The 27,964-nt window shown below is 38.5% G+C and overlaps 2 protein-coding genes across 2 annotated transcripts in view; both read right to left on the bottom strand.

Annotated features, from left to right (window-relative positions):
• LOC306867531 (prolyl 3-hydroxylase 2-like) overlaps positions 1 to 14,136 on the bottom strand; it is a 56,596-nt gene extending 42,460 nt beyond the window's left edge. The window contains exon 1 of the mRNA XM_079413245.1: positions 13,505 to 14,136. Coding sequence (XP_079269371.1) covers positions 13,505 to 13,912 — 408 coding nt within the window. The 5' untranslated portion in view covers positions 13,913 to 14,136. The remainder of the gene's footprint in view (positions 1 to 13,504) is intronic.
• A 915-nt stretch (positions 14,137 to 15,051) lies between these two features.
• Positions 15,052 to 15,971, bottom strand: LOC306867911 (claudin-1). The gene is made up of 3 exons (XM_079413867.1): positions 15,813 to 15,971; positions 15,420 to 15,501; positions 15,052 to 15,315 (listed from the first exon to the last, which is right to left on the bottom strand). Exons 1-3 carry the CDS (start codon positions 15,949 to 15,951, stop codon positions 15,156 to 15,158), a joined length of 381 nt encoding a protein of 126 aa, XP_079269993.1. The 5' UTR covers positions 15,952 to 15,971; the 3' UTR covers positions 15,052 to 15,155.
• Between the last annotated feature and the right edge of the window lie 11,993 nt (positions 15,972 to 27,964).

Here is a 27,964-nt window from a genome sequence, read left to right as displayed (position 1 = left end):
TAATTAAGCTTCCAGAAGAAGCCAAGAGTGACGCAAAGCCAGATGGCATGTCATCACCGGTAGAATTAGAATATGAAATGATATGCCATTATGACCTCACCATTGAAGTGCTTCTTAATATTGAAGCACAGCCACAAGCAACATTGTGGCTGTGACAGTAGAAGGATGGAATGATTGGTAAACTTAGGTGGGGTGGTTAAACTTGAGTGATGGTGTGGTTGAAAGAGGGATACATTACAGTTATTTCTGGATTGTGAGATCACCATCATAATCCCTGATGTAGAATTTCACTGGTTGGTCTAGACCAGTGGTTCTCAACCACATTCATGGAGGACCCCCAACACTGCACATTTTGCATGTCTCCTTTGTCTGACACACCCATTTCAAGTCTGTGAGTCTCTACTAATGAGCAAGTGACCTGAATCAGGTGTGTTTGATTAAGGAGACATGCAAAATGTGCAGTGTTGGGGGTCCTCCAGCAATGTGGTTGAGAACCACTGGTTTAGACAGCTAATGTGGAAAAAAGTCCATATCATCCATGTCTTTCTGGTTGCAAACTCTTGAAATGTCCTCATAGAACTCAAAGGACCTGACCTAGAAATACAGTTCATATAAATCACTCAACTGTATTACAAGGATCAAGGGATGTTGTCCAGGGAAAGGCTGCCTGTTTCAAATGTTTATGCACTTCTTAAACTCACACCTTTGGTGTACGTATTAATGACTGCTAAAGCAAGCAATTTTCCCCTAAAATCACCACTTGGGAGTGCTTTAAGATTCTAAAGGATTCAGAGTGCAGGGCTGTCAATGTGTGGGAAGTGCAGATGAGAGTATTGAGTTACCTTCTCTACTGAGACAAAGGCACATCCATCATCGAACAATCCCATGTCACACACCTCCCAGGAGATCTAGATGCCATCAAACCCCAGTCAGTCATCAGGAATTGGGAGTTATCATGTACATGGCATGGCATGGAGAGGAAGGGATGATTCCCCTAACCTTTCACGTAACTCTCTGTCAAAAGTCAAACTTAACTACCATCCAAGTGGCTGAAACGAGACCTGGGAGTATAGGGAAAGGGTGACAGGTAGCTTTAGGAATTAAATAATTGGCCTGTGGTTTGGAACTGAGAGAAAACTAGATAGGACACATTGTAAAAGCTTGGGAAACATGCATGAAAAACATTAGTGAGGTAATGGCTAATGTTCCCACTAGGGCAATTGCAGCAGGGCGTACTTAATTACAGTGCAGGTGACAGCTGAATGTTTGACGTTAAATTATTTGCCTTTCACTGGCACTGCAAACGGTAAGTCAAAGTAAGCTATAGTTACAGACTGACATAATACCTGGCTACTGTGCAAAGCCCAGGGGCAGCTGTAATTGTTTTCAAAGCAAATTTCCATGTTCTTCCCTGACAGTTCTTGGGTGAGACTTAAAGAAATAGTTCAGAGAGTAAGGGACCAGTATTAACATATTAACTATGCAACCAGATGGAAGTCGTGGCCTAATGGTTAGAGAGTTGGACTCGTGATCCAAAGGTTGCGGCTTCGAGTCTCCGGCCGGCAGGAATTGTAGGTGGGGGGAGTGAATGTACAGCGCTCTCTCCACCCTCGATACCACGACTGAGGTGCCCTTGAGCAAGGCACCGAACCCCCAACTGCTCCCCGGGCGCTGCAGCATAAAATGGCTGCCCACTGCTCCGGGTGTATGTTCACGGTGTGTGTGTGTTCACTGCTGTGTGTGTGCACGTTGGATGGGTTAAATGCAGAGAACGAATTCACCATACTTGGCTGAATGTCACTTCACTTAACATTTGGCACATTAGAAATTCTTTGTGCCAAGTTTGATGTCAGTGACAATCAATCATTGAGCTGATTAAAATGAAATTAGAGAGCTACAGGGATGTAACGATGAACCATGAGCCGGTTGAAAATCGATTCAGATATGTGATGATTCAAATCGGTTGAGAAGCCAAACAAATCGCGATACAATTGGAGTACGTGTTTATATGAATGTTTCTTTGAGGGGAACTGACTGTCTTTAGAAAAGTTTACGTGGTAATTTCTTTTCATCTTGCCTCTGAACGATGCATATTAAAGTAGTATTCATAATCGCAGCTCTGCTTTGTTAACAGCGGTAACCCAGGAAACACTATATCATTGCTGTTCATAAGTACCACCTGCTGGCAGAGAGTGAATCTGCGCATCATTCAGCTCATCTGCCGTTTCCTTCATATATGTTTTATGTAGTATAGTTTCACAAAACTAAAGTCAGACCATTCTGTTTTTGCTTCAAATTTCAAAATTATACAGTCAAATTTAGATTAAAAACTGCACATGCTGCATGTATGCTGCATCTTTGTTTGGATCATGATTAAAATGCAGTGGTTGCCTCTAATTTTCGATGGAAAGAGCACAGACGAAGCCTTAGTTTGTTTATATGAAGATATTTATTTTGTTTGTGTAACTTATTTGATTTGAAGTTTGTTTTAAAATTTCAATTTATACGGAACAAAATTATAAACGCAACACACTTGTTTTTGCCCCCATTTTTCTTGAGCTGAACTCAAAGATCTAAGACTTTTTCTATGTACACAAAAGGCCTATTTCTCTCAAATATTGTTCACAAATCTGTCTAAATCTGTGTTAGTGAGAACTTCTCCTTTGCCAAGATAATCCATCCACCTCACAGGTGTGGCATATCAACATGCTGATTAGACAGCATGATTATTGCACAGGTGTGCCTTAGGCTGGCCACAATAAAAGGCGATTCTAAAATGTGCAGTTTTACTGTATTGGGGGGGTCCGAAAACCAGTTAGTCTCTGGTGTGACCACCATTTTCCTCACGCAGTGCAACACATCTCCTTCACATAGAGTTGATCAGGTTGTCCACTCCTCTTCAATGGCTGTGCGAAGTTGCTGGATATTGGCAGGAACTGGAACACGCTGTCGTATACATAGCATCCCAAACATGCTCAGTGGGTGACATGTCCGGTGATTATGCTGGCCATGCAAGAACTGGGATGTTTTCAGCTTCCAGGAATTGTGTACAGATCCTTGCAACATGGGGCCATGCATTATCATGCTGCAACATGAGGTGATGGCCGTGGATGAATGGCACAACTATGTGCCTCAGGATCTCGTCACGGTATCTCTGTGCATTCAAAATGCCATCAACAAAATGTACCTGTGTTCGATGTCCATAACATACGCCTGCCCATACCATAACCCCACCGCCACCATGGGTCACTCGATCCACAACATTGACATCAGCAAACCGCTCACCCACACGACGCCATACACGCTGTCTGCCATCTGCCCTGTACAGTGAAAACCGGGATTCATTCGTGAAGAGAACACCTCTCCAAAGTGCCAGACACCATTGAATATGAGCATTTTCCCACTCAAGTCGGTTACGACAACGAAATGCAGTCAGGTCGAGACCCCGATGAGGACGACGAGCATGCAGATGAGCTTCCCTCAGACAGTTTCTGACAGTTTTTGCAGAAATTCTTTGGTTATGCAAACCGATTGTTGCAGCAGCTGTCCGGGTGGCTGGTCTCAGACGATCTTGGAGGTGAAGATGCTGGATGTGGAAGTCCTGGAATGGTGTGGTTACACGTGGTCTGCGGTTGTGAGGCCGGTTGGATGTACTGCCAAATTCTCTGAAATGCCTTTGGATACGGCTTATGGTAGATAAATGAATATTCAATTCACGGGCAACAGCTCTGGTGGACATTCCTGCAGTCAGCATGCCAATTACAGGCTCTTTCAAAACTTGCGACATCTGTGGCATTGTGCTGTGTGATAAAACTGCACATTTTAGAGTGGCCTTTTATTATGGCCAGCCTAAGGCACACCTGTGCAATAACCATGCTGTCTAATCAGCATCTTGATATGCCACACCTGTGAGGTGGATGGATTATTTTGGCAAAGGATAAGTGCTCACTAACACAGATTTAGACAGATTTGTTAACAATATTTGAGAGAAATAGGCATTTTGTGTACATAGAAAAAGTCTTGGATCTCAGAGTTCAGCTATGGGGCAAAAACAAAAGTGTTGCGTTTATAATTTTGTTCAGTGTAGTTTTGTTATATTTCAATTTCACAAAGAAATGTGCAGCAACAGCCTAATAAAAGGACATCTTTTCATTTACTGTATAATGTCTTCGATCTCATTTTGTTAAAAAAAATCGTGAGAAAATGGAATCGTGAGTTGAGCGAATCATTACATCCCTAGAGATGCTAAGCTTTACAATACTTGGAATATAGAGTACAAATACAGTTGAAGGCAAAGATAAAAGTTTTTTTATGAACAAAGACTGAAACTTTAGCCTGTCCCAAACCTGCAGTGCTTTTTAGGAGGGCTTTCTCAAACATGTCAAATCTCATTGAGACACCAGACGTTTGAGGCGATGGGAGCCTTGGTGAACTCAAGTTAAAGGACTCTTAAATTCTGATGTGTGTTTCCTACTGACAGTACAATGATTAAAAACACACCTAGGACATGAAATAACAGATTCCATCAGTTCTTTTGTGCTAACATAGTGTGAGAATAAGCACTCAACTTGATGTGAAACCCTCTGTGGTTATGTTACAAAGTTTATAAATTCATAGAAATGGTCTTTGAAGAAGGAAATACTGCCTGCAGCATCAATGAGATCACAAAAATGCCTTCGAATACCTTAAAAAAATTTTTTTAAATACCTTTCGAGCAGCATCCTAGGATGAAGGTAGCTCATGTTAACTACAAGGTGACAGAGCATCCAGACCATGCATGCAACCAAGCCAGGAAATGGGATACTAATACCTTCAGGTGTTTTTGCTGCGGGTTGTGATATGTCTTGCAGAAAACAACTGATAGAGAACTTCATATGCATGTTTGAGCAAACAGAACCAATGGTTCAAATTGACAGGACAAGCACATGCATCTCTAACATAATTTTTCTGAAAGAACTAATTTGAAAGAATGTCCAGCATTTGCAGTGTTGTAAATATATAACGAGCTGACCAAGAGACTTGAGTTTTAAGAGAATGAATGTAGATGGTAGACTACCTAAACTCCATAAACCAAAGCGGTCTCAAACTGGTAATTTCATACGCCCACTCCAGCTCTTTAATTGATGCCACATGCCAAATAACTCAATCAGCGGACACACTGAACCTCCTGCAGGGTTCATATGTGTTCCTCTAGGACTATACTATCAGCCAGCCATCTGCTTTAAATGCCCACAGAACAGAGCAAATTTCATCAACGCCGCCTATAAAAATTCCTTCTTCATGAAGATATAACCAGAGCCACCATGCAAAGCTCCCAACTACTCATTAATATCCAGGTTCTTTGTGGAGGGGTAAGACTTTATGAAGAGTGTACACAACTTTAAATGCCAATTGATTGTGCTCTGAAAAACTGTTCCAGATGGTTTTGACCCAAAGTAAACCCCTTCTTCACATTAAAAACAGCTGCAGTTGTCTCAGACACATGTCCCAATGTATTGCCTGTGATAATGACATTGAAACCACAACGACCAATATGATTTAAATTTACCCTGCTTGATATAATAATAAAATTAACATTTGTAAATCAAAAACAGATTTATAAACAATGCTTTCTACTTTGAATTTTGCACCACGCTTCACATCTGTGTCATCAATCATCGTAATCATTAGGGACCAGAATCTGACATGGTATCAGCAATTTTCTTTGAAATTAAAGATGAACTCATTATTCTTTCATAATGCTTAAATGAGAACAAATGACTTGGGGAAGGGAGGGAACGATTCATCTTAAAAGACAAGTTCCAGGTTCAAGACTAGTTCGACAGCAACTGCAACCACATCTGTACATTAATTCTCCAAACAAGCAAATATTGTGTTTATAGTAATGTTCTTACACAACTAATGTTCAGGGAGGTCTATAGCTGGATCATCATTGTGTTGATGTTTTGATGAAGTGCCTGTGGTTTCTAAGATATGCTTTAATGGAAAAAAAAGTTGCAGGTTTAACCTGCATCTCAATACTGTGCCTTGCCAAATAGCCCCTTTGGAGTTTCTATGTGTGAAGATTTAACATTGAAGTGCACTCAAGAGTAGCCAAGAGAATAGTTAAGTAAAAAAAAAAAAAAAAAGATTTCCATAGTTTTTTTTGCACACAATTCAAGCTTGAACAAGTAACTTTAAAAACCAACAAGTGTCGGAATCTCCCTCTCTGCAATTTACTAAGGTGATTTGATGATTCCACAGAAGTTGCAAAAAAAAAGGAAATTTCAGTTGGGAAACATGTTCATGTCAGAGCTGAGGAAAGCAATGATTAAAGCATTGTTAAGCACGCCCATGACAAGAACGTACAAGAAAAATGAACAAGATGCAAACACCAATTTGACTTTTCCATATTAAGGCCTGGAAAAGTAAATGACACGAGAATTGAAGTCTGTAGGGCAGTTCATAATGTAACATGGGACATGACCTGAGCTTCCAGTTCATGAATCCCACTTACTTCAGTTTCCACAGTTTAGGGGTCGACGTCACAGGGTCTGTGAATGGAAGCCCTGTTTCTTCGACTACTGAACCAGCAGGCTAGAATGTGGCTTCTAGTAATTATACACATGAGTCACATCCTGCATGAGCCTGAGTCTTCACATCATCCCGACTATTAGTCGACATCATCATCTCAGCAGACATGCTGAGACTACACACTGTCTGTGTTTAAAGTTGGTCTACCACAAGTGTAGGACCGTGTACTTTCAGTTGTTAAATGATACGAAACCCCCGATGATTTTCACATGTACTCTGCACATATCCCAGCATGCTTACACTACACCAAGACAACCAAAAAACTAGACAGGTTCTGTCAAATAATATTTGCCTATGATAGAATAATCTAGAGGGGAAAAAAGAGACAAATCTTAAACCTTAGGCTGTAAATCCAAACTTTTTTTTAATAAAATATATCTTTTTAAAAAATGGAGCAGATTCTTGAACTTTTAGACAAAATAATAAAATTAAATAAATAAATAAATACATGCAAAAACGTTTCTAAAAGTGTCTTTTATGACTGTTATATATATATAAATAATGTATATGTGTGTGTATTGGCTTCATGTGGTTTTGAAAAAAAAGTCAAATATTTTATAGTAATTTCAATAAAATGTATTAATTTATTGGCTCAGCAAAAAGTAATAATATTTTTCTTAGCTTCAACATTATTCTCATAACCGGCTTTTATATATATATATATATATAGATATATATATATATATATATATATATATATATATATATATTCTCTCTCTCTCTCTATATATATATATATATATATATATATATATATATATATATATATATATATATATATATATATATACTCTCTCTCTCGCTCTCTCTCTCTCTCTCTCTCTCTCTCTATATATATATATATATTAATACTATGAATTATTAATTTAGATATATCATTACATTTCTTTTTGGAGTGAAACAACATGATATTTTACAAACTGAACCAACTTTTTCTTTTCATAAAAAGGTAGAATTATCTCATATTTTATATTTTATCTGAGACTTACTGGCCTTCGCATTCAGTCATGAAGGACAGCTAGTGTCCTCTTTATGACATCATTTCCTGTTTATGTTTCTCCCCCACCAACAAGCAGAAAGTTACGCTTTTCTCTTAACATGCACTAATATGAAATGCAGATACCATGAAACAACACTTAGTGGTGTGGCGCTCACACGTCCATCTTTCCAGGAAAGTACTCCGACACGTTCCAACGCTGGAGAGACTAGTGAGGTTTATTCATGTAGCGAACCTGAGACCTCCTCAGCTTTTAGTCAAATCCCCAAAGATTAAATACATGAGAGAGTGAAAGTGCAGGGCAAAGTGATTAGAAGGCCAATAATCTCTCCAGTGTAACCATTCGCCAACAATGGACCAGTGTACTTTACCCCACTCACCATACAACTGACCTTCAGTAGAGGTCTGGAATCAGGCCTCCCCATTGGGCCATCTAAAGATCCTGAGTTCATACTGAGCAATTGTCTTAAACTTAAGCAGTAAAATGGAAGTACATTTAAACCAACAGAAGAACTTAAAAAAAATTGAAATAAAAACGTTCCCAGTGAATTACTACATAAACAAATAGCATATAATGTCAATAAAATGAGCTATGAAAGATCTCGTCTGGCAAAAAAAACTGGGCAATGACCTGAGGATTGTGTTCAAAAAACGACATGACTGATCATTTTTCCACATTCACATGTGCTCCTGACACCCAACCCTCCTTCCAACAGTGCTCTACATCCCCATATGACAGCACACTAGCATGCCGCTCAGATACTTGTTGACACCAATGTGAGCAGTGATTTACTGTGGAGGTGTCCCGTTACAAACAGATGAAGACATGTAGTGGAGTTTGTTCCAGGTCATTGCAGGGTCCTGGAAAATAAAGCCAACCTATGCTTGTCATTTATGAAAGAGGCAATGAAGAAGTGCTGTAGTAGATGAGGAGATGAAAGAGATGAAGCAATGACAAAAAACAGTTTAAAACTTGTGTGTTAGATTATGTTTGTTTTTTTGTTTTTTTTTTCATTGATGTGGACTGTGTGTGGCCCAAGAGGTTATGCTGAATTACTGCCAATGACATCAAACACCATTTAAGTAAATACTTAAAGGTTGGCATATTCCTAATAGAAACTATCATATGACTACAGAAAACTTGTATGATGCATAAGTAATAAAAACAGATTGTATGAGCATCTCTTTTTGTAATATAGAATTTACTAAAGTGTACTTCTTTTTCACAAGAGTACTTGTTATGGAAATAATATACTTCAAAAGAATATACTTAAGTGCAAAATAAATTTTTTTGACCCATTTAAGTTATTTATATTAAGTTGATTATTACTTCTATATGGAAATATGGTTTGCTGAATGTACTGACAAGCATTCATGACAAACTAAAATTTGTTTATAGGCATTTCTATTGAAACCTGTATGTCATGTATTTAAATATTTTTGTAATTACACATTAAAGTTGCACTTTAGTACATTTCAATTTTCTTAACTTTAAATAACACATCAAAATAAGTCCACTTCTTAAAAGCGTGTTAAGAAAGTGTATACTCCTTAAGTGCACTTAAGTGGCCTTTTATTTCATTAATATTATATTATCTGCAAGTACAATTGATTAAAAATATACTTTTAATATTTCAAGTACACTACAAATGCACATTCAATATAATCGAGTGCAGGTCCTGGTGTCATATGCTTTAGCTGTATGGAAAAGAGCAGCGTGGACATTCAACGAAACATCTTTTGCTTCCTAAGGACAAAAGTTTTAATTCACTCGTCTGCCAGATACTACATGCAAGGTTAAGAGGCTTAAAACTGGACATGGTCTCAGATGACCAAAATAGAAACGATTTCCTCTTCACTGACACACGACAGCCAAACGCAGAGCTATTATTTTGATGGATTTCCTGTCACTTCCCAGAGGTGCACTGCAAAAAATCAAGTTCACAGCAAAGGCTACAAACATAACATTTGCTCTAAATATGAATAAACACACTTTAACAGAAACCACAGTGGGGCCCTCTTGAGTTTCAAGACGACCTTTTACCACACTATGACGACTTTGCTCTCAGAAAAACCAGCTGTCTTCAAATTTTTGATAAACATTTGTAATACTAAACACTGTTCTTCATAGACTCTATAGAAGGAAGCCATAATTTCATTCAAAATAAGCGCCAGAGAATCCAAGTGCGATAGAGGAACACTGTTCCAGACAGCAGACAGCCGTTTGCTTGGCTGCCGCATCCCGTTTTCCACTCTTTCTCAGGCTTTGCCAAAATTCCCCCAAGAATCTTTTCATTCATTGGCTTTGCCCAACAGCTCTAGGTCTTTCCTGTTGACCCCGCAGGACTGCTAAAACCAAGGCAAGCCATGCAGGCTATTCTATCTTTATGGAGTTGCATTATATCTGACGCAGTTTTACGAGGGCCTAAATCAAAGAGGGTCCACCAATAAAGTAGAATGTGCAACGTAAATCAAGATTTAACAAGAACTGACTTGTACTGTGTATCAGCGAGCTGGAGTTGCTCTCTAAACCAAAGACCCGTTGTTTATCTCCACTCTCTGTCAAGTACAAAATTCTGGCCTGTGATCTGGAAAACAAAGCCCCCCGTGAGATACGCATCTGCTCGACGAAGTAGCTCGATCTTGCAGAATTTGCAGTCTCTTGGAAGCAGACGCAATTCAGTGGTTGTGTTTTCTTCACCGTAATCCCACGCTGGGCCACTTATTGTGCAACGAAATAAGGCAACGTGCCCACAACATTCCTGCTGCGCCGTTATCCGCTTAGAGTCGGTCATGCAGAAAATGTTTGGCAGAGGAAGTGCCATGCTGTCTGGCTGAGCGTGTTGATGGGCACGAACCGAACCCCGCCGAGCGGCTGGGGAAACCCGACACTCTCACACACACACTCTTTTCAAGTGACACAGGTGCACCGTTTTGCTTAGTATTCAAGTGCTTGCATAGCTAGAATGACAAGCTTTGGTAGTCTTTTAGCTTATTAAAAGGAAAACATATACGGTGGGGTTCTATTATAAACTATGACTGGATATCTTGTCAGTCACTCTATATTAAATTCTAATGAGTTGATGAAGAAAACAGGCTAATAGTGGAAAGAATGTGATACGATGCTGGAACAATGCAATTCACAGGGTTTTTCCGTGATGTTATCTGTTCTTGCATTGGTTGTATTACAATAGATATGGGTTGGGCTTTTTGAGGTTTTGAAAAGAATGAAAGTCAATAACAGCGACATTGAGGTCACAGTTGGGACACTAAACTATCAAAATAAGATATCATTTTAGAGACACAATAAATTATTTTTAAAAAATTATATCCCTTTAATTACATATCAGGTCTACTGATAAATGTGAGAAATGCATAGTCCTTTTCACATTTAACAGCTAGATATAGCTCAATATCAAGATTAAATAATTGTCCATATTTGATTTGTTTCCTGTCCTTGTTAAATGTAATCATTAGTTAATTCTTGTCCAGCTGTGTTTGTCTCGTTATCTATGATTTACCTGTGTATTTATAGTCCTGTCTGTTGAGTTAGATTTCGTCTGGTCTACTCGTTACTCCCCGGTGTTCCTGTCTGTGTCAGTCTTGCCTTGATGTTATCAGTAAAGACTATGATTTGACGTTACATCCTCGTCTGCGTGTTCCTGTGTCCTCCCTCGTGTGTGCACCGTGACAAATAACAATAATCAATTATTATTTACAACTATGTATCAATATGATAACATGAATAACAATAAAATGATTTATAATTTAAAACTCTGCAGCAATATGATGGCATAAATATAATATAAAAATAATAATACTTTACTAATAAATATTTGTAATCAAATATTTTTTTATTATTATTCTAAAAGTTTTTTTGTCGTTGTGGTCTAATGATTATTTGGTAAATAAAAACAACTTAAAATTAAAAAGTTAAGTTGAAACCACTCAAATTTGTAATATCAGCATATACAGGCTCTTTGACAAAAGAAAATTTCGCTTTTGTATCACACCAAATTCAATTCAAAATATGACTCAATAAAACATGGTGCAGAAAACCATTTCCCTGTCTGTCTGCCCCAGTTCACAATTAAGTCGCTTTACATGTGACAGATCTGTCCACAATGCGAGAACAGGCAATTTTGCTGAGCTTTGCTGCTTCTCTGATTGGTCCTTTTGATGCGAAAGGAACTAACCAATGACAGAGCAACAGGGGGCACAACTGCTGGCACAAAACTCACCCTTTCATTACCCAAAACAAGCTGCTGCCTTTCCTTTCAGAACAGCAAACACACTTTAAGTGCAAAACTAAATATTTGCCTAGATAAATACTGATTGACCGAGGAACACAAACACACAGACTTGTCAATGAAGTAACAGTTGGCACCTGTAGCCCCTTCCTCCAGGCCGAAAACAGTCTCATTATGCCAGGAATATGATGGGAAAGAGGGCCATGTGGTTAAAATATCAAAGAGTGGTGGAATGTTATATATTTTCACAAATATCACCCCATATATATACACGCATAGACAACTCTTTATGACATTGACCGAGCAGGAGCGCTCACAGGAATGTGTCTGATCTCTCACTCTGGTCATCTGCTGAAGTCTAAACTACTGCTTTTCTCTCTATTAATCACTTTCTGTCCCTGGGCAAAGGCATGAGTCTGATTTGGCTCACACTGACTGCTGCTCAGAATGTCAAGCTCTGTTCCCATCTGTCTGGACTGCCATCCAAGCACTGCTTTAAATATCTCAATCATTTTAGGATTTTAAGTTGAAGACTGTTACGACATACAAAACACGCTCCAGAAGAGCCCTTTGTAAGGGTTTATTCCTTTCTCTGTGTGAGCCTATTCTGCATATTGATAGTCAATTCATTTTCACCCCAAAATTAAAATTAGCTGAAAATGACTCACCTTTAGGCCATCTAAGATGTAGATGAGTTTGTTTCTTCATCAGAGCATCAGAGCAGAGCAGGATTGCTCACCAATGAATCCTCTGCAGTGAATGGGTGCCGTCAGAGAGTCCAAACAGCTGATGGAAACATCACAATATCCACAACTAATCCACACCACTCCTGTCCATCAATTCATGTCTTATGAAGTGAAAAGCTGTGTGTTTGTAAGGAACTAATCCATCATTAAAGCATTTTTAACTTTGAAAGAGTCTTCTATCAATGATACTGCTTTTTTTTTTTTTTTTACTGGAGAAAGCATTATGGATTGTGCATTTTAGCCAGAAGTGAAACTTTAAAGTTAAATACTTATATGATGCAAATATGCAGTTTTTCACTTCTCGGGACGTTAATTGATAGACTGGAGTGATGTGGATTATTGGGATGTTTTCATCAGCTGTTTGGACTCTGATTCTGACAGCACCTATTCACTGCAGAGCACCCATTAGAGAGCAAGTGATGTAACGGGAGGACTAAAATGAATGCTATTCAGACTGCTACAGCTCTCAAGATTGCGAGCATTTCGTACCATAAATTACATTTCAATTCCAGTTTATTAACGAGGGTGGCTGACAGAAAACTAAGGCTGTGTGTCAAAAGTTTTTGAGCTGCCTTCACAAACAGCATAGGCGCTTTGAACAAACAGGTTTCATTTGAGCATTATAGCCTACGCAGAAAGAAATCGAACTCTCAGAACGCACATTTATGTTCGGTTTGAATGACCGGAACACGCATAACTTTCACCAAAATGTTCGATTTGAACATACATGACATAATTCTTCATGCTTGATTCAAACGTTCGATTTTATGTGTCATTAACGTTTTATTCGAACGCAACAATGTTCGATGATGATGCTCTGAAATGTTAGGCTACATTTAACGTTCAAGCTCTTACATGATGCCCAAAATAGCCTGCTTATTATGAAGGCACCTCGTTGTGCTTTTAAACGGAGCCTTGCTATTAAAACTTGTACTCACTTTTCTGTAGGCAAGTTGCAGGTAGTTATAGGGAATTCTTCTGTTGAAATCCTGAATGACATCCTCGCTAATTTTATGTATGGACTGGGCTCCGATTTTCCCCTCAATGCATTGATTTAAACAATGCCCTCTATAGAGGATCACTTCAAATATCTTATCAGTCAGAAAGCTGTCAAAGCGATGCTGGTCACTGCATTTCAGCCTGCATCTGATTCTGGTCTGGCGCACTTCAGAGAAACTCTTCAGCGCGCTCTCCATGTACCGCACCACATTGCCGTAGTCTCCTTTATAAAAAGATTCCACTCCGTTATCATAAAGCAGGTCGAACGGTTCCAGGGTAGCCGATGATAGCAGAAGTGTCTGGAGGATACATGTCAAAAAGCCGTAGATTTTAGAATTCACATCCATCTTCTGAAACTGCTGCGTAATGGTGCGCAAAATAATGCGCTCTGATGAATGAACGCAGTCCCGGCGGGTCTAGGGGGTGTTTCAGAGGAAACAGGCTAATGAAAGTGACGGCTTAACTTCCGTTCTAAGCTTCAAGGCAGTTTCGTTGTCACTCATAATGAATGACCGATTTCAGAGGACATTTTTAGCAATGACCCCCCCGTCCCTCCAATCCATTCTGTTCTGACTCCTCCCCTACAGCCCACACAAGAAGGAAATAACAATTGTTTGACGACCCCCGCCAGCTGTCTGACGCTTTATTTATTTGTTGAACAACGACATATTAGTGCTTCTGACATTTAGAACTTAAAGAAGAACTTTAGCGAAAAAGTCTTGCCTCTATTACAGACAATAGGCTACACTGATTCCCAGAAACAGCACTTTCTAATGAGATCCTCCAAAGCCCTCGAAAGCGAAGACCTCCTGTCGCCGATTCAACGTCTCCCTCTAGAGAACAGAAATCATACTGCAACTCTTCTGAAATTCCACAGTGTTCATTATGTTTATATATCAACCATTACAAAATCAATCTTACTATAGTGGTCAACTAAAAGCATTTTTAAATAAGTAAATGAGTATAAGGGATACTACAGTCAGGTGCAAAAGCTTCTGCTAATTTTGCAAATATTTTGCAACAATGTGATCTATTTTAAGCACAAAAAAGACGGTCTGGTATATTGCTGTAAAGAAGGATCAAAAATACAGTTCAGTATATTTGTTTATTTCCACAGTTAGAATCAGTTTCACAGCGTAATATAGGTCTAATTCATATATAAATGTATAAATATTAGCTGTCATAATTTTGCATTGACATATATTCTACACTACATCACAGCTTAGAATATCTTTAAAAATACTTTAAAATAGGAAAAAAATATCCCCACATTTACTGTACAGGGATATGACATCATCTTCCTCTGTGGTCAACTCTCCCAGCCTTCTAGATTTCTAGTAGCCAAATTGACTCACAAACGTCTAAACATATTAAAAGCTGTTAAATCATAGCACATGTATTATATCAGTTAGTAAAAATAACAATAACATATAATTAGAGATAATATAATTTTTATATTTATAATATAATTACTATAAAATGGTTAAGTACTGACTTTTTCTTTATTAGCACAATGCATGCACATACATAACATTTAACCAGTGTCTGACATTCAGATGAAGTTTAGGTATTCAGATGGTCTCAAGATCATTAAACATAGTCTTTTTCAGGATTCCTGGAGACTGGATGCTTGCTGAGATTTTTTTTGGATTGTAGATGCGTCACGCTGCAGGCGCATAAGAGAATGCCTCCGAATAAACAAAGCACAGATGCAACAAATGCACCAATCAGAGATCTGCCGACCACATACCTGCAAAGACCCCACACAGACAGGCAACATTTAGATTCCGAAAGGCCATTGAATCATTAAATCTAATGAATATTAGAAACAATACGAAACAGAACAACACCTACTTCTCCGTCTTGGTGTCATTCTGAAAGAAATCATCAACAATTCTATATATATACCAGCTGGCTATGCCCAAACCAAGAAGACCTAGTTAGGACAGAAGAATGCACATAATTCACTTAATTCTAAATGTAGTGGAGATTAGAGGCAATAGTATTGTTTTAAATATAAGTTGAAATTTTGGCATCATTACTCCAGTTCATTCTAATATGCTGATTTGCTACTCAAGTAATATTTGTTATTATTATTATTATTATTATCATTTTGAAAACAGTTGTGCATCTTACTAATTTTATCGAAATCATTTGACTTTCTTCAAAGATTTTTTGATCAATTTTTGATAGGATAAAAAAATAACTCCAGTTTATTTGTGATTTGTTCAATAATTTTGAACTCACCACCGCACACAGAAAGGATTCCTCCTAGGAAGGCAGCTCTATCCTTCAACTTCTCATTCTCTTCTAAACATCTTGTATATCGGAGACCAGAAATGGCCACCAGCGCGGCGATGCTTGAAAAGACGATGCTGACGATCATGATTGCTCGGCACACCCGAATTTCAACTGCAACAACACACAGCAGCGGTTACAACAGAAGTCAATGGCAGATGGATCCATAATCCACAGGACAGATACTCACAGTTCTGATGAAGAAGAGAATTGTAATTTGTGCACTGCACATGAGACGAACTGTCCTCTGAGCACTCCATCCACAGTCCTTTGTATTTGACCAGAATTACAGTCTTGTCGTTTTCATGTCCAAGGACTTCCCATTCATTCGTAAATGTGCCTATAATGAGGCCACATAATCCAGTAATGGACATAATATAACCGATGAGCTGAAGAGCCATGGCTGGATTAGAAGACGAATGAGTTTTTTAGTGTATGTGTCCACTGTACTATAATGCAAGCTTAGAAATCTGGGCTGCTATTTATTATCATGTGAGTAGGTGTGAATCAACCGTCATGTCATTCGTGGACAGGACATTGGGTCAGATTTCCTTGAAAGTAACTGCTTTAATCTGGAAAAATCTAGTTTGAACTAGGTGTGAAGCAGCGGTCAAAGTTTTGTGATGGAAAACAGAAGGTTGTTGGGTCAATTCCCTTCAAATCAGTCAATCTGGATAAAAGCATTCTTTAAATAAACGGTTGCATATTTATTTTGATGTACTAATATTAAGGAGGAAAGAGATGAGTAACGTTTCATGTGAAATTATGTGTTGATATCCAAAGTACATAAATCAGCACATTCCTTCTGATGATAAATGCATCGTGATCTTGATAAATCGTACAGTTTGTTCCACACCTATTTACTCACAGACAAATCCAAAAGATATATTTATTGTTTCCATTCATAATCATGTTCCCTCCTCTTTTTGGATTGTGATTGTAACAGGAAACAAATGGGTGGGCGGGTGGCCACTAATATGTCGGGAAGTTCATGTCATCCGCTAATAGTAACAGTGACTAATACTACTGTTTGAGTTTTTGTTTGTTTTTTCTTTAAAGGGTTACTCCACCCCAAAATGAAAATTTTGTCATTAATCACTTACCCCCATGTCGTTCCAAACCCGTAAAAGCTTCATTTATCTTCGGAACACAATTTAAGATATGGACCACAAAACCAGTCTTAAGTGTCAATTTTTCGAAATTTAGATTTATACATCTTCTGAAAGCTGAATAAATAAGCTTCTAAATATTGAGAAAAAAATCGAAATATTGAAACAATCGCCTTTAAAGTTGTCCAAATGAAGTTCTTAGCAATGCATATTACTAATCAAAAATGAAGTTTTGATATATTTACAGTAGGAAATTTACTAAATATCTTCATGGAACATGATCTTTACTTAATATCCTAATGATTTTTGGCATAAAAGAAAAAATTCTCATTTTTGGCTATTGCTACAAATATACCCCAGCGACTTAAGACTGGTTTTGTGGTCCAGGGTCACATATTTTGGATAAAAACTGGGAGGCTTGTGATTTTCCCATTGACTGCCAAGTAAATACCACTGTCGAGGCCCAGAAAAGCATGAAAGACATCGTCAAAACAGTCCATCTGCCATCAGTGGTTCAATCTGAATATAATGAAGTGACGAGAACACTTTCTGCGCAAAGAAATAAAAAATAACGACTTTATTCAACAATTCCTCTCCTCCGCGTCACCGTAGCACCTTTTGGAGAGTATCCGCTGGACGCAAGCAGCGTACGGTGTTCTGTGTCAGCCGCATCACACAGATACGCTGTTTTCATTCGAATCAAAGCTTAAATAAATGTAGAAAATGTATCCGTGTGGTGCGGCTAATCTACGAAAGAGCACACTTCAACATGAGAAAACAAGGGGAAAACGAGTCGGTCGGCTCTTTCGTGACTGCATTGTTCTCCTTGGCAGAGCACTGCAAATATGGACCATTGCACGACAAACTCATCAGAGACAGGTTAGTCGTTGGTTTGAATGATTTACGTCTATCAGAGCGAATGCAGCTACATAAAGATCTAACGCTGGAAAAAGCTATCGATATGGCAAGACAGACTGAAGCAGTGAAGCAACAGCAGAGTAACCTGCGTGGTGAATGTGCTGTTAAAACACCTGGCTCTGTGGACAGAGTCATAAGCAGAATCAAACCATCTCAAAGCAGCCAGAGAGTTAAATGTGGCCATGGAGCTAAAGAAAAATGTAAACAGTCACAGTCAAGATGTCATAAGTGTGGAAAAAGCCCATCTTGCCCGAAAGCACCCTGCCCTGCAAATACAGTACTGTCATGCCTGTGGGAAAAAAGGTCACTACCAAAAAGTGTATGTTTCATCCAGAAAGGTGAATGAGATCCAAGAGCAGGACCCGGGCATATTTTTAGGCACCGTGTTGGTGGAGGGCGACCCCTGGCTAACTGACATTAAAATCAAAGATTACGAGGTACAGTTCAAAATTGACACAGGTGCTGATGTCACTGTTATGCCAGATCATGTGTTCCATGAGATTTTCAAGAATAAAAAAAAACCTGCACTCCAGAGAGCGACTAAGCCCTTACTTGGACCGGGATGCTCACCACTCAATGTGATTGGAGTTTCGAACATGCTACTCCAGAAAGGTGACAAGCATACATTAGAGGAAGTGTATGTTGTTAAGAGTCTGCATTCGGCACTGCTAGGCAGACCTGCCATCACCAAACTGGGTCTTGTGACATGAGTCGATGACATAAGCATTCACACTTTGCAGGAGCGCTATCAAGTTGTGCAGTGGACTAGGACTGATACAGAGAATGTACACTATTAAACTGAGCCCAGGAGCTGTCCCATTTTCGCTCTAAACTCCACAGCGCATCCCTCTCCCACCCATACCTAAAGTTAAAAATGAACTGCAACGCATGGAGCATTTGGGGGTCATAAGCAGGACTGAAGAACCCACGGAGTGGTGTGCAGGCATTGTTGTAGTGCCTAAAAAGTCTGGCGACCCACGAATCTGCATTGATTTAACAAAGCTCAATGAGTCAGTGCGAAGGAAGAAATACATTCTTCCTTCTGTTGAACAGACCCTCGGACTGTTAGCAGGAGCTAGTGTTTTTAGTAAGCTCGATGCGAACATGGGATTTTGGCAAATCCCTCTAGCTGAGCAGTCTGCCAAGCTGACCACTTTTATCACACCGTTTGGGCAGTACTATTTCAATCGTCTGCCATTTCGTATCACATCAGCGCCTGAACACTTCCAAAATCGCATGGTAACTGAAGTCACTGAAGGCCTGGATGGAGTGGTCTGTCACATGGATGATGTACTCGTGCAGCTAAGACCGTTGCGGTCATGTGTGGTGGCCAGGACTTAGTCAGCAGTTAAATGAGCTGGTCTTGAAATGTCATGCTTGCATCAAAGAGCGCACCAATCACACTGAACCATTGATCCCGACAGAGTTCCCTGAGAGGCCCTGGCAAAAGCTGGGGACGGATCTGTTTGTCTTGAAAGGGAAAACATATCTTTTAGTTGTGGATTACTATTCACGGTACGTCGAGGTGGCAAATTTTTCGCTCACCAGCTCTGCAGATGTCACTATGCACCTGAAATCTATCTTCGCACGTCACGGCATTCCAGAGACTTAAGTGAGCAACAACGGGCCACAGTTCTCATCCAGTACTTTCTTGGAATTTGCAGCTACTTACGGATTTAAACATGTTACCAGCAGTCCAAAGCATCCACGCAGCAATGGAGAGGCTGAGCGGGCTGTACAGACTGTAAAAAGCTCCTCAAAAAAGCACAAGATCCTTACCTTGCTTTACTGTCGTACAGGTCAACTCCTTTGCACAATGGGTACAGCCCAGCCCGGCTGCTGATAGGACACCGTCTTCATACCACTGTGCCAACCCTACCCAGGTTGCTGGAACCTTCATTACCTGATGGCACCACTGTAAGTGCTCGTGAGAAAGAGAAAAGAAGTGCAGACATGAGGTTTCAATAAACGTCATCGTGTGCATGACCTGCACAAGCTCTCACCTGGCGATCAGGTGTGGGTAACAGATCAAAAGGTGTCAGGAACTGTGGTGGGAGAACATTTCACACCACATTCTTACCAGGTGGATGTGCCTCGTGGTGCTGTTCGTAGGAACCAACATTTCCTCATTCCTATGGATACAAAGCAGAGTGGTTGTGGCACAATGGCTGGCTCTCAGTTGACTGAGAATATCACAGAGACACAAACACCATTTGCACCTCAAACATTTCCTGCCAGTCCAAAAGAATCATTAACCAGAACCAGATCTGGGAGGGCAGTCGTGAAACCTAAAAGGCTGGATTTATAGTCATTTTGTTGTAGCCTTCAAGGACAGTTCTCACAGTAGACAGTTAACCCTCCATCCCCTCAAAAGTTGGAAAAAAAAATCACTGTAATGCTGAAAAACAAATGTGTCATTAGAGGTAATGTGTTTTTCATAACTTGTAGTAATCTGAAGTGAACAGTTCTCAGGCAGTGTTCGTCATTATAAAAGATACTGGTTATTGCTCATTGCTGAGTTGTGCAAGATGCCAGTTATACGTTTCTTTTATTGTTTCCTCTTTGTTAAAAAGGGAGATGTGGGATAATCTATGTAGTGAGACTACATATTAAGGTTTGACAGTTTGAATCCTTGATACTGTTCTGTCCAGCAGACGGCACTGTGGGATTAGAAGAATAAAGGATGGCTAGGTTCAAAAGTCCACAGGATTCGTGAGCTGTTTTACCCACCAACAAACTAATTAATACGGCAAGTTTTATCGCAGTAGTCATCTATTGCTGTAATACATAGTGACTTCATTCTTTTGAAAAGTAGCACACATCTCCTCAACATGATATGAAATCCAATTCATGTAAAGTTTGAAAAGGTCTTAAAAAAAAAAAAGTAATAGTGCATAATGACAGAAACTAGTGCCATCTTGTAGTGCTTCCGTATGCTGTCTGATTGAAAGCACATTATACGTTTTCTGTTGAATTAGTTAATCCAAAAATGAAAATTCTGTCATCATTTACTCACCTTCCAATATCCCAAAGCATTTCTTCCGTTAAGCACAAAAGATGTTTTGAAGAATGTTGGAAACCAAACAGTTGATAGTAGAGACTGACTTTCATTGTATTTATTTATTACAGTATGAAGTCAATGGCTACCATCAACTGTTCGGTTACCAACATTCTCTTTTAAATAACTTTTTCTGTGCTCATACAGACCCATACAGAATTGGAATGACAGAAGGGTGAGTAAATAATTTTTGGGTGAACTATCCCTCTAGGCAAGCATAATAAAAATCTGCGTATTTAAGAGTGGCTGAATACTTAGATGATAATGACTCATATTATACAACTAAAAGTCCAGTTAATACATAGATAACTATAGTGTCCACACCAACAGATCATTTATTATAAGTTATATTTCATCCTCTGCCACTTCAAATGCTCAAGCTTTAAAAATCCATTAAAATCCAGTCCAAAAAAATATATAAGTAACAAAAATGTCAATCTTTGTTGACTTATATATAGTTTAAAATAATATATGTAAATTAAATATATTTATTTTATTTACAGTGCGTAAACTATTAAGTTGCGTACATGCTAAGAAAATAAATTAAACTATAATTAAACATATATAAAGTATAAATATACTTAATTTATTACATTAATATCATTTATATAATAATTCTATAGACATAATGGATTTTACATCAATTTTATCATTAGACCTTCCTATCAAGCACAGGGTTAATTCAGGATAATTAAGCCGTTTTACCCCAGTCACCTCTATGGCAAAAAGTGTCCCAATTTACATAAATTCACCATATATCACAATAATATTTCTTACTAAAGCTATTATAATGTGAAGCCGGCTAAACCCTCAAACATCAGTTACGCTTTCATGGCATAAGTCCCAGCATGTGCCCTAGGACCGCCGCTCTCAAACCTGTCAGATGTCATTCCTGGAAACACAGCCTGAGGCCCAACGACACATAACTATGGGAATGTATGTGGATTTCTCTCTTTTTAAATCACACGCATAACACTACTCAAATGTGGAGTGAATATGAGGGCTTTTCTGAGGGAGTTTAGGCTACTGCAGTACAGTAGCCTATTATAGAGGTGCATCTCAGAAATTTAGAATATGGTGAAAAAGTTAATTTTTTCTTGTTATTTCAAAAAGTGAGACTTTCATATATTTTAGATTCATTACATGTAAAAGTAAAACACTTTTTTGTTTTAATTTTGATGATTAGAGCTTACAGCTCATGAAAGTCAAAAATCAGTGTCTCAAAATATTAGAATATTTACATTTGAATTTCAATTAATGACCATCACTACAGAATAAATTCTGGGTATCTCTTGTTCTTTGAAACCACAATAATGGAGAAGACTGCTGACTTGGCAATGGTTCAGAAGACTAATCATTGACGCCCTCCACAAAGAGGGTAAGTCACAGAGGGTCATTACTGAAAGGGGTTGTTGTTCAAGGAGTGCTGTATCAAAGCTGTATTAAATGCAAAGTTGACTGGAAGGAAGAATTTTGGTAGGAAAAGGTGCACAAGCAACAGGGATGACCGCAAGCTTGAGAATGCTGTCAAGCAAAGCCGATTCAAAGACTTGGGAGAGCTTCACAACGAGTGGACTGAAGCTGGAGTCAGTGCATCAAGAGTAACCACGCTCAGACGTCTCAGGAAAAGGGCTACCAAGCCACTTCTGAACCAGAGATAACGTCAGAAGCGTCTTACCTGGGCTAAGGAGAAAAAGAACTGGACTGTTGCTCAGTGGTCCAAAGTCCTCTTTTCAGATAAAAGTAAATTTTGCTTTTCATTAGGAAATCAAGGTCTGGAGGCTGGAGGAAGAATGGAGAGGCACAGAATCCAAGCTGCTTGAAGTCCAGTGTGAAGTTTCTGAAGTTAGTGATGATTTGGGGTGCCGTCACGTCTGCTGGTGTTGGTCCATTGTGTTTTATCACGTCCAAAGTCAATGCAGCCGTCTACCAGGAGATTTTGGAGCACTTTATGCTTCCATCTGCTGACAAGCTTTATGGAGATGCTGATTTGCTTGTCCAGCAGGACTTTAGCACCTGCCCACAGTGCCAAAACCACTTCTAAGTGGTTTGCTGACCATGATATTACCGTTCTTGATTGGCCAGCCAACATGCCTGACCTGAACCCCGTATGAAATCTATGGGATATTTTCAAAAGAAAGATGAGAAACAGTCAATCCAACAATACAGACGAGCTGAAGGCTCAATAGTGTCTCAGAGTGCCACAGGCTGATCGCTTCACTGACGCTGGAATTTGTGCTAAAGGAGCCCCGACCAAGTATTGAGTGCATAAATGAACATACTTTAAAGAACTTGAACTTTTCTTTTTTGCAAATCGTTTTTTTGATTGATCTTAGGAAATATTCTAATATTTTGAGATACTGGATTTTTGACTTTCATGAGCTGTAAGCTCTAATCATCAAAATTAAAACAAAGCAACTTTTAATGTGTTTTACTTTACATGTAATGAATCTAAAATATATGAAAGTTTCACTTCAAAAAAGGAACTTTTTCACCATATTCTAATTTTCTGAGAAGCACCTGTAGTAAAAAGTAGACTAAAAAGTCTATTTAGGCACTACTATAAACACTACAGATCAAAAGCACCACATATTTGACACTTTTTGGGAAAACCAACCAACAAATGTCTAATTTATAGTTCCCTCTGCATATTAAGATGAGAAAAAAATATTTTAACGTCGAAAAAAATACACACTTCAGCTTTAATTGGGACTCGAATTCGATTCCATTTTCCATCTCTGCAAAAAGCAAAATAACCAACAGGTTGGATTTATCTTCAAGTAGCCTGATCGGTACTTTTTTTATTCAACAGAATAAGTTTTTACACGCATATCCAACCTGTTTGAGTTTAATTAGCACTGACTTGACACACCCTCATGTGGCCACCTGTACCTGTTTTTCCTGAAGATGTGCCGCAGGCTCATCAGCCCAAAAAAGGGTAAATGACGAGAATTAAAGCGAAGCCTATAGAGGTGCATTCACACCGACACACCTAAACCTCGCTGCCACTTGACTCTCGGAGGAGAAAGTGTCGAGGGGAACGCTTTAAAACCGTTTGGAGGTTGTCAGCTCTGAGTATTGGGTGTGTAAATAGCCATGTTTCGACACGAGACGAGCGCTTGGACCGTTTCTCTCAGGTAAGCAACTGTCTTTATTACTGAGGAGAGCAGTTTGCCTTACTGACAGACACGTAGTGTAGTTGAATGGGGTATTAAATACGATCAAAATGACAACTTCCAGTTGAATACACAGCATTATTCACGTATGGTGCGTTCTTTCGTGTGTTTTTTTACACACAAACACCTCTCATATGGACCACTGTTACGTTTTTAAGATGGCGTGACAAGTTCAACTTTTAAAAACGCTGCTGTGTTGTTTTTAATGACTTCTCAAATATCTCTGACTTGTATCAGAATTACATTAGAATCCTAGAACCACAAGAGAAAGCTCACTCAATTTTCAATTATTTCACGAGACTTTTTACAACAACAAAAAAAAAAAACTCAAAGGCTATTATTTTTTCAAAAGGCCTAATATTTTTTTTTGATATGCTAATAGTATATATTTTTTAATGGGCTACTATAAATTAATTGATTTAGCTAGCATGTGACAATTCTAATGACATTTCTGATATTTATAGGTTACATTTAATATGGAATGTATTTGAATTTAGTTGTAGTAGTATTTATCAATAAATCTCAAGTTTTTACTAGCTATTTATTGTTGTGCTTCACTGAATTTGTTGAATTTTCAATGCGATTAATCCATTTTAAAAGTAGCCCACAAATATTCCATAGAGCATGTATCGAGGGGTGAGAACCAGAAGGGTGTAAGTGACATTTTTGGATATCTCAAATGAAAGCTCTTAATGAGCTCTTTCTACTGGCAAAAGTGCTGTCGTTAGTGAACTTTTTTTTTTTTTTTTTTTTTTTTTTTTTTTATTATAATAAACAATTGAAATCAGTACATGAAGTCAGATCAAACTATGGTAAAAATAGTTTTGGCCCTTCGGTATGATTATTTTACACAAACTGTGAATTTTAAATAAGACTGAACGTTTTTTTTTTTTTTAATACATGTTGAAATAAAACTGAAATGTGTTGGCTAAATTATTGTACACTAAGATATCAGCTTGAAATCTAATATTAAGCACGGAGGCTCAAAGATCATTTCCTGATTAAGCTATTAGGTTCTATTAATGTGGATGCAATTTCAGAAGTATACTCCTGTTTTATTTCAGATGTTGCATAAAACCTGGGCTTTCAGACCTGCAGTGCGCATTGCTAGGAATCGTGGCTGAGATGAGCAGCAGGATTTCAGTCATTGTTTCTAGTAGTGGGCGCTGCAGATATTCAGCTTCTTACCTCGGAGCGCCTTGAATCATATTCACCGTCCTAAGAAAGTGGTTCTCAAACCTGTCCTGAGGACTCCCAACCACCACACATTTTGTATGTCTCTCTCTCTCAGGCCACAACCATTTCAAGTCTTGTAGACTCCACTAATGAGCTGATGAATTGAAACCGGTGTTAAATGGAGATATACAAAATATGCTGGGGGTTCCTAGGACAGGTTTGAGACTGGCACACATGAACAAGAAATCTTTTTGGTTGGCACTGGATGGCAGTAGAGGGCAAGGAGAGCGAGGCAGACGCACTTCTGTCATGTGAGGATCTGCAGCGTTTACACTGGCAAGTAACCGTGTGAATCTTTGGCATGTAGGCGAACCTGCCCCGGAGAAGCGGCTGTTGGCATTTCCACTTCCTCATTCATTTGTAATGGAGGCCTTTATGCAGAAAATAACCACACTGGAACTTGCATTTCTTAATTTAAAGCCATTAATTTGAAAGTGTCTATGTAATTGCTGTTGTCTTTGGTTTGGGATGTTTTATGGAATTAAGGGTCAATGACAAAGATGATGATTAAAAAGAACAAATATTGAAGCTGTGAATGTAAGCGGCATATTCATGATGGTTCCATGTGTTTTAAAGTTTTTCATAATTGATTTAATGACAAAGTGTTGTAACCACTGTTACACCATGAATAACAACACAAAAACATTATTTTAATAAAGTTTCCAAACTTGAGCAAGGATGCCTGTCAGGCTTGCCTCTGTGATATCATTTCCTGTTCTATCACATGACAATAAAATGAACATTTATATGCCTCGGAAGAATTTAGGCCTTTAAATCTTTGTAAATGATCAGAAGGTTACTCCCTACTTTTCACTGACCCTTTGCTTTATAAATAAATGCATAATAAAATGAAGAAATATGGTCCCAAACCTGCTAGCTACAGGCAAATTATTAATTTAGGCACAATTTGCAACAGGGTTCTTCTGTTTTTGTTTTTTTCATATTTATCTTATTAAAATGAAGTGTTAAAAATCAATTTTAATTTGTATTCAGACAAGTTCCATTATGGAGACAGGTTTGCTTAAAGGGCGACGCAAATAAATGCTTTACATAACGCAACGCAAAACCAAACAACTTGTTACACTTGTACTGATCCTTTTCTATACAATATTTTCCTAAAAATATTCTGTATATTAAGGCACAATATTGATCCTAAATAAAGAAAAATAAATTACTTGCCGAATAGACATACAAGACCTGGGCCCTGTATGATGGTAGATGAACATTCAGAGTTACAGGGTTAGTTTCCAGTTGACAAAACCAAACCACTTCAATCCAGCTTTGCTGGTACGATCAACTTTCTTTGTCCACCCAGGCTTTGATCCTGAGTTTGTGGAGCATGTGCACATGAATGTGACATCACTGGCGAACAGCCAATCACGAGCCTTGGTTAAAGGTTTTGCTAAAGGTTAAGAAATTGAAAAATTTAAATGCATGTACAATGGGGGGAAAAAAGGACTTTGACCATGAAAGAGGACAAATAAATTCTTTATCAGTGCAGTCACAAGTGAAACTTGTTTATATAGTTGGAAATATACAGCGATACGGACTCAAACATTGTAAGGTCAGTCATTTTTAAAGCATTAGCTATTCATTCTACAACTTTATAATAACTGTTAAACTAAAATTGCTTGTCTGTAATGGATTGATAGTTATTTTGATTTATATTATTAAATTATCATTAAAGCCATACAATTTTTTTAGTATAGTGACCTTTAATTTGGAGCAAGATTAAACTGGGGGAGTGACTTTTGTGTCTGACATGTCACTTTTCTCACATCTGATTGGTCCAATTTCAATTTGAGATCTCTAACTCAGAACATAATCTGCCCTGGAGCAGGTTATCTGTGGAGCTTAAGTTACTATGGCAATGAACGCAGCTAAAAGCCAAGCCACTTTCATGGTACCTAAAACCCAGAATTGGTGCAAACTAAACAAGCTTACCCAGCTAGTCAGCTAATCCGGCTTCATGGTACAGGCCCCAGGTTAGGTCAGGTTATGACCAGCGTGTTATTTAAATCAGATACACTGGATTACAAACACACTTGACTGACGCAAACATACCCTTTAAAAGTCATTTATTTGGTATTTACAGTTGGCCAGTGGAAGCTATGAGAATGTGCAAGATACAAACACTTTTGCCGGTCACAAAACGTTTCCAGCAGCAGCTGATTGTAAAACAAACTGGCATGGATGTCATCTCCGTATGTTGAGTGAAAAATGCTCAAGTCGCGGTCTCACACACACACACACACACAACAGCATATCAGGTGCTAAAAGTTCAGTTTGTTTGTTTGTTTACAGCCTCAAGCAAAACATTTTTAAGACCAGTTGTTTGTCCCTCAAGTCACATGACCATCAGTTATTGACAGTTTTACAGCAATACTTTAAAATCCCTGAATGTTGAATGACATTTGGCACAAAACCCATCCAGCCAATTAGTATCAGAATTGAGTACAATTGTTTTCAAATACTACAGCGCACCGTGACATGATCTAGATTGACAAAGCACTGAAAGAGAGAGATATATATGCACATTCATCACTAAAACACACACGTAAAGTGATTCAAAACTGATTCAGTAATACAATTCCACAAGAAAAT

The sequence above is a fragment of the Barbus barbus genome (assembly GCF_936440315.1).
Source record: "Barbus barbus genome assembly, chromosome: 49".
NCBI classification, from domain to species: Eukaryota; Metazoa; Chordata; class Actinopteri; order Cypriniformes; family Cyprinidae; genus Barbus; species Barbus barbus.
Note: the sequence above shows the minus strand (reverse complement) of the source record. Positions and strands in the feature narration are given on the sequence as shown.

Coding starts and splice junctions, on each gene's coding strand:
- LOC306867911 (XM_079413867.1), bottom strand. CDS start 15,951: ATGATCGTCAGCATCGTCTTTTCAAGCATCGCCGCGCTGGTGGCCATT. Junction 15,502..15,812: donor AATCCTTTCTGTGTGCGGTG/GTGAGTTCAAAA, acceptor TGTCCTAACTAG/GTCTTCTTGGTTTGGGCATA. Junction 15,316..15,419: donor AATGACACCAAGACGGAGAA/GTAGGTGTTGTT, acceptor GGGTCTTTGCAG/GTATGTGGTCGGCAGATCTC.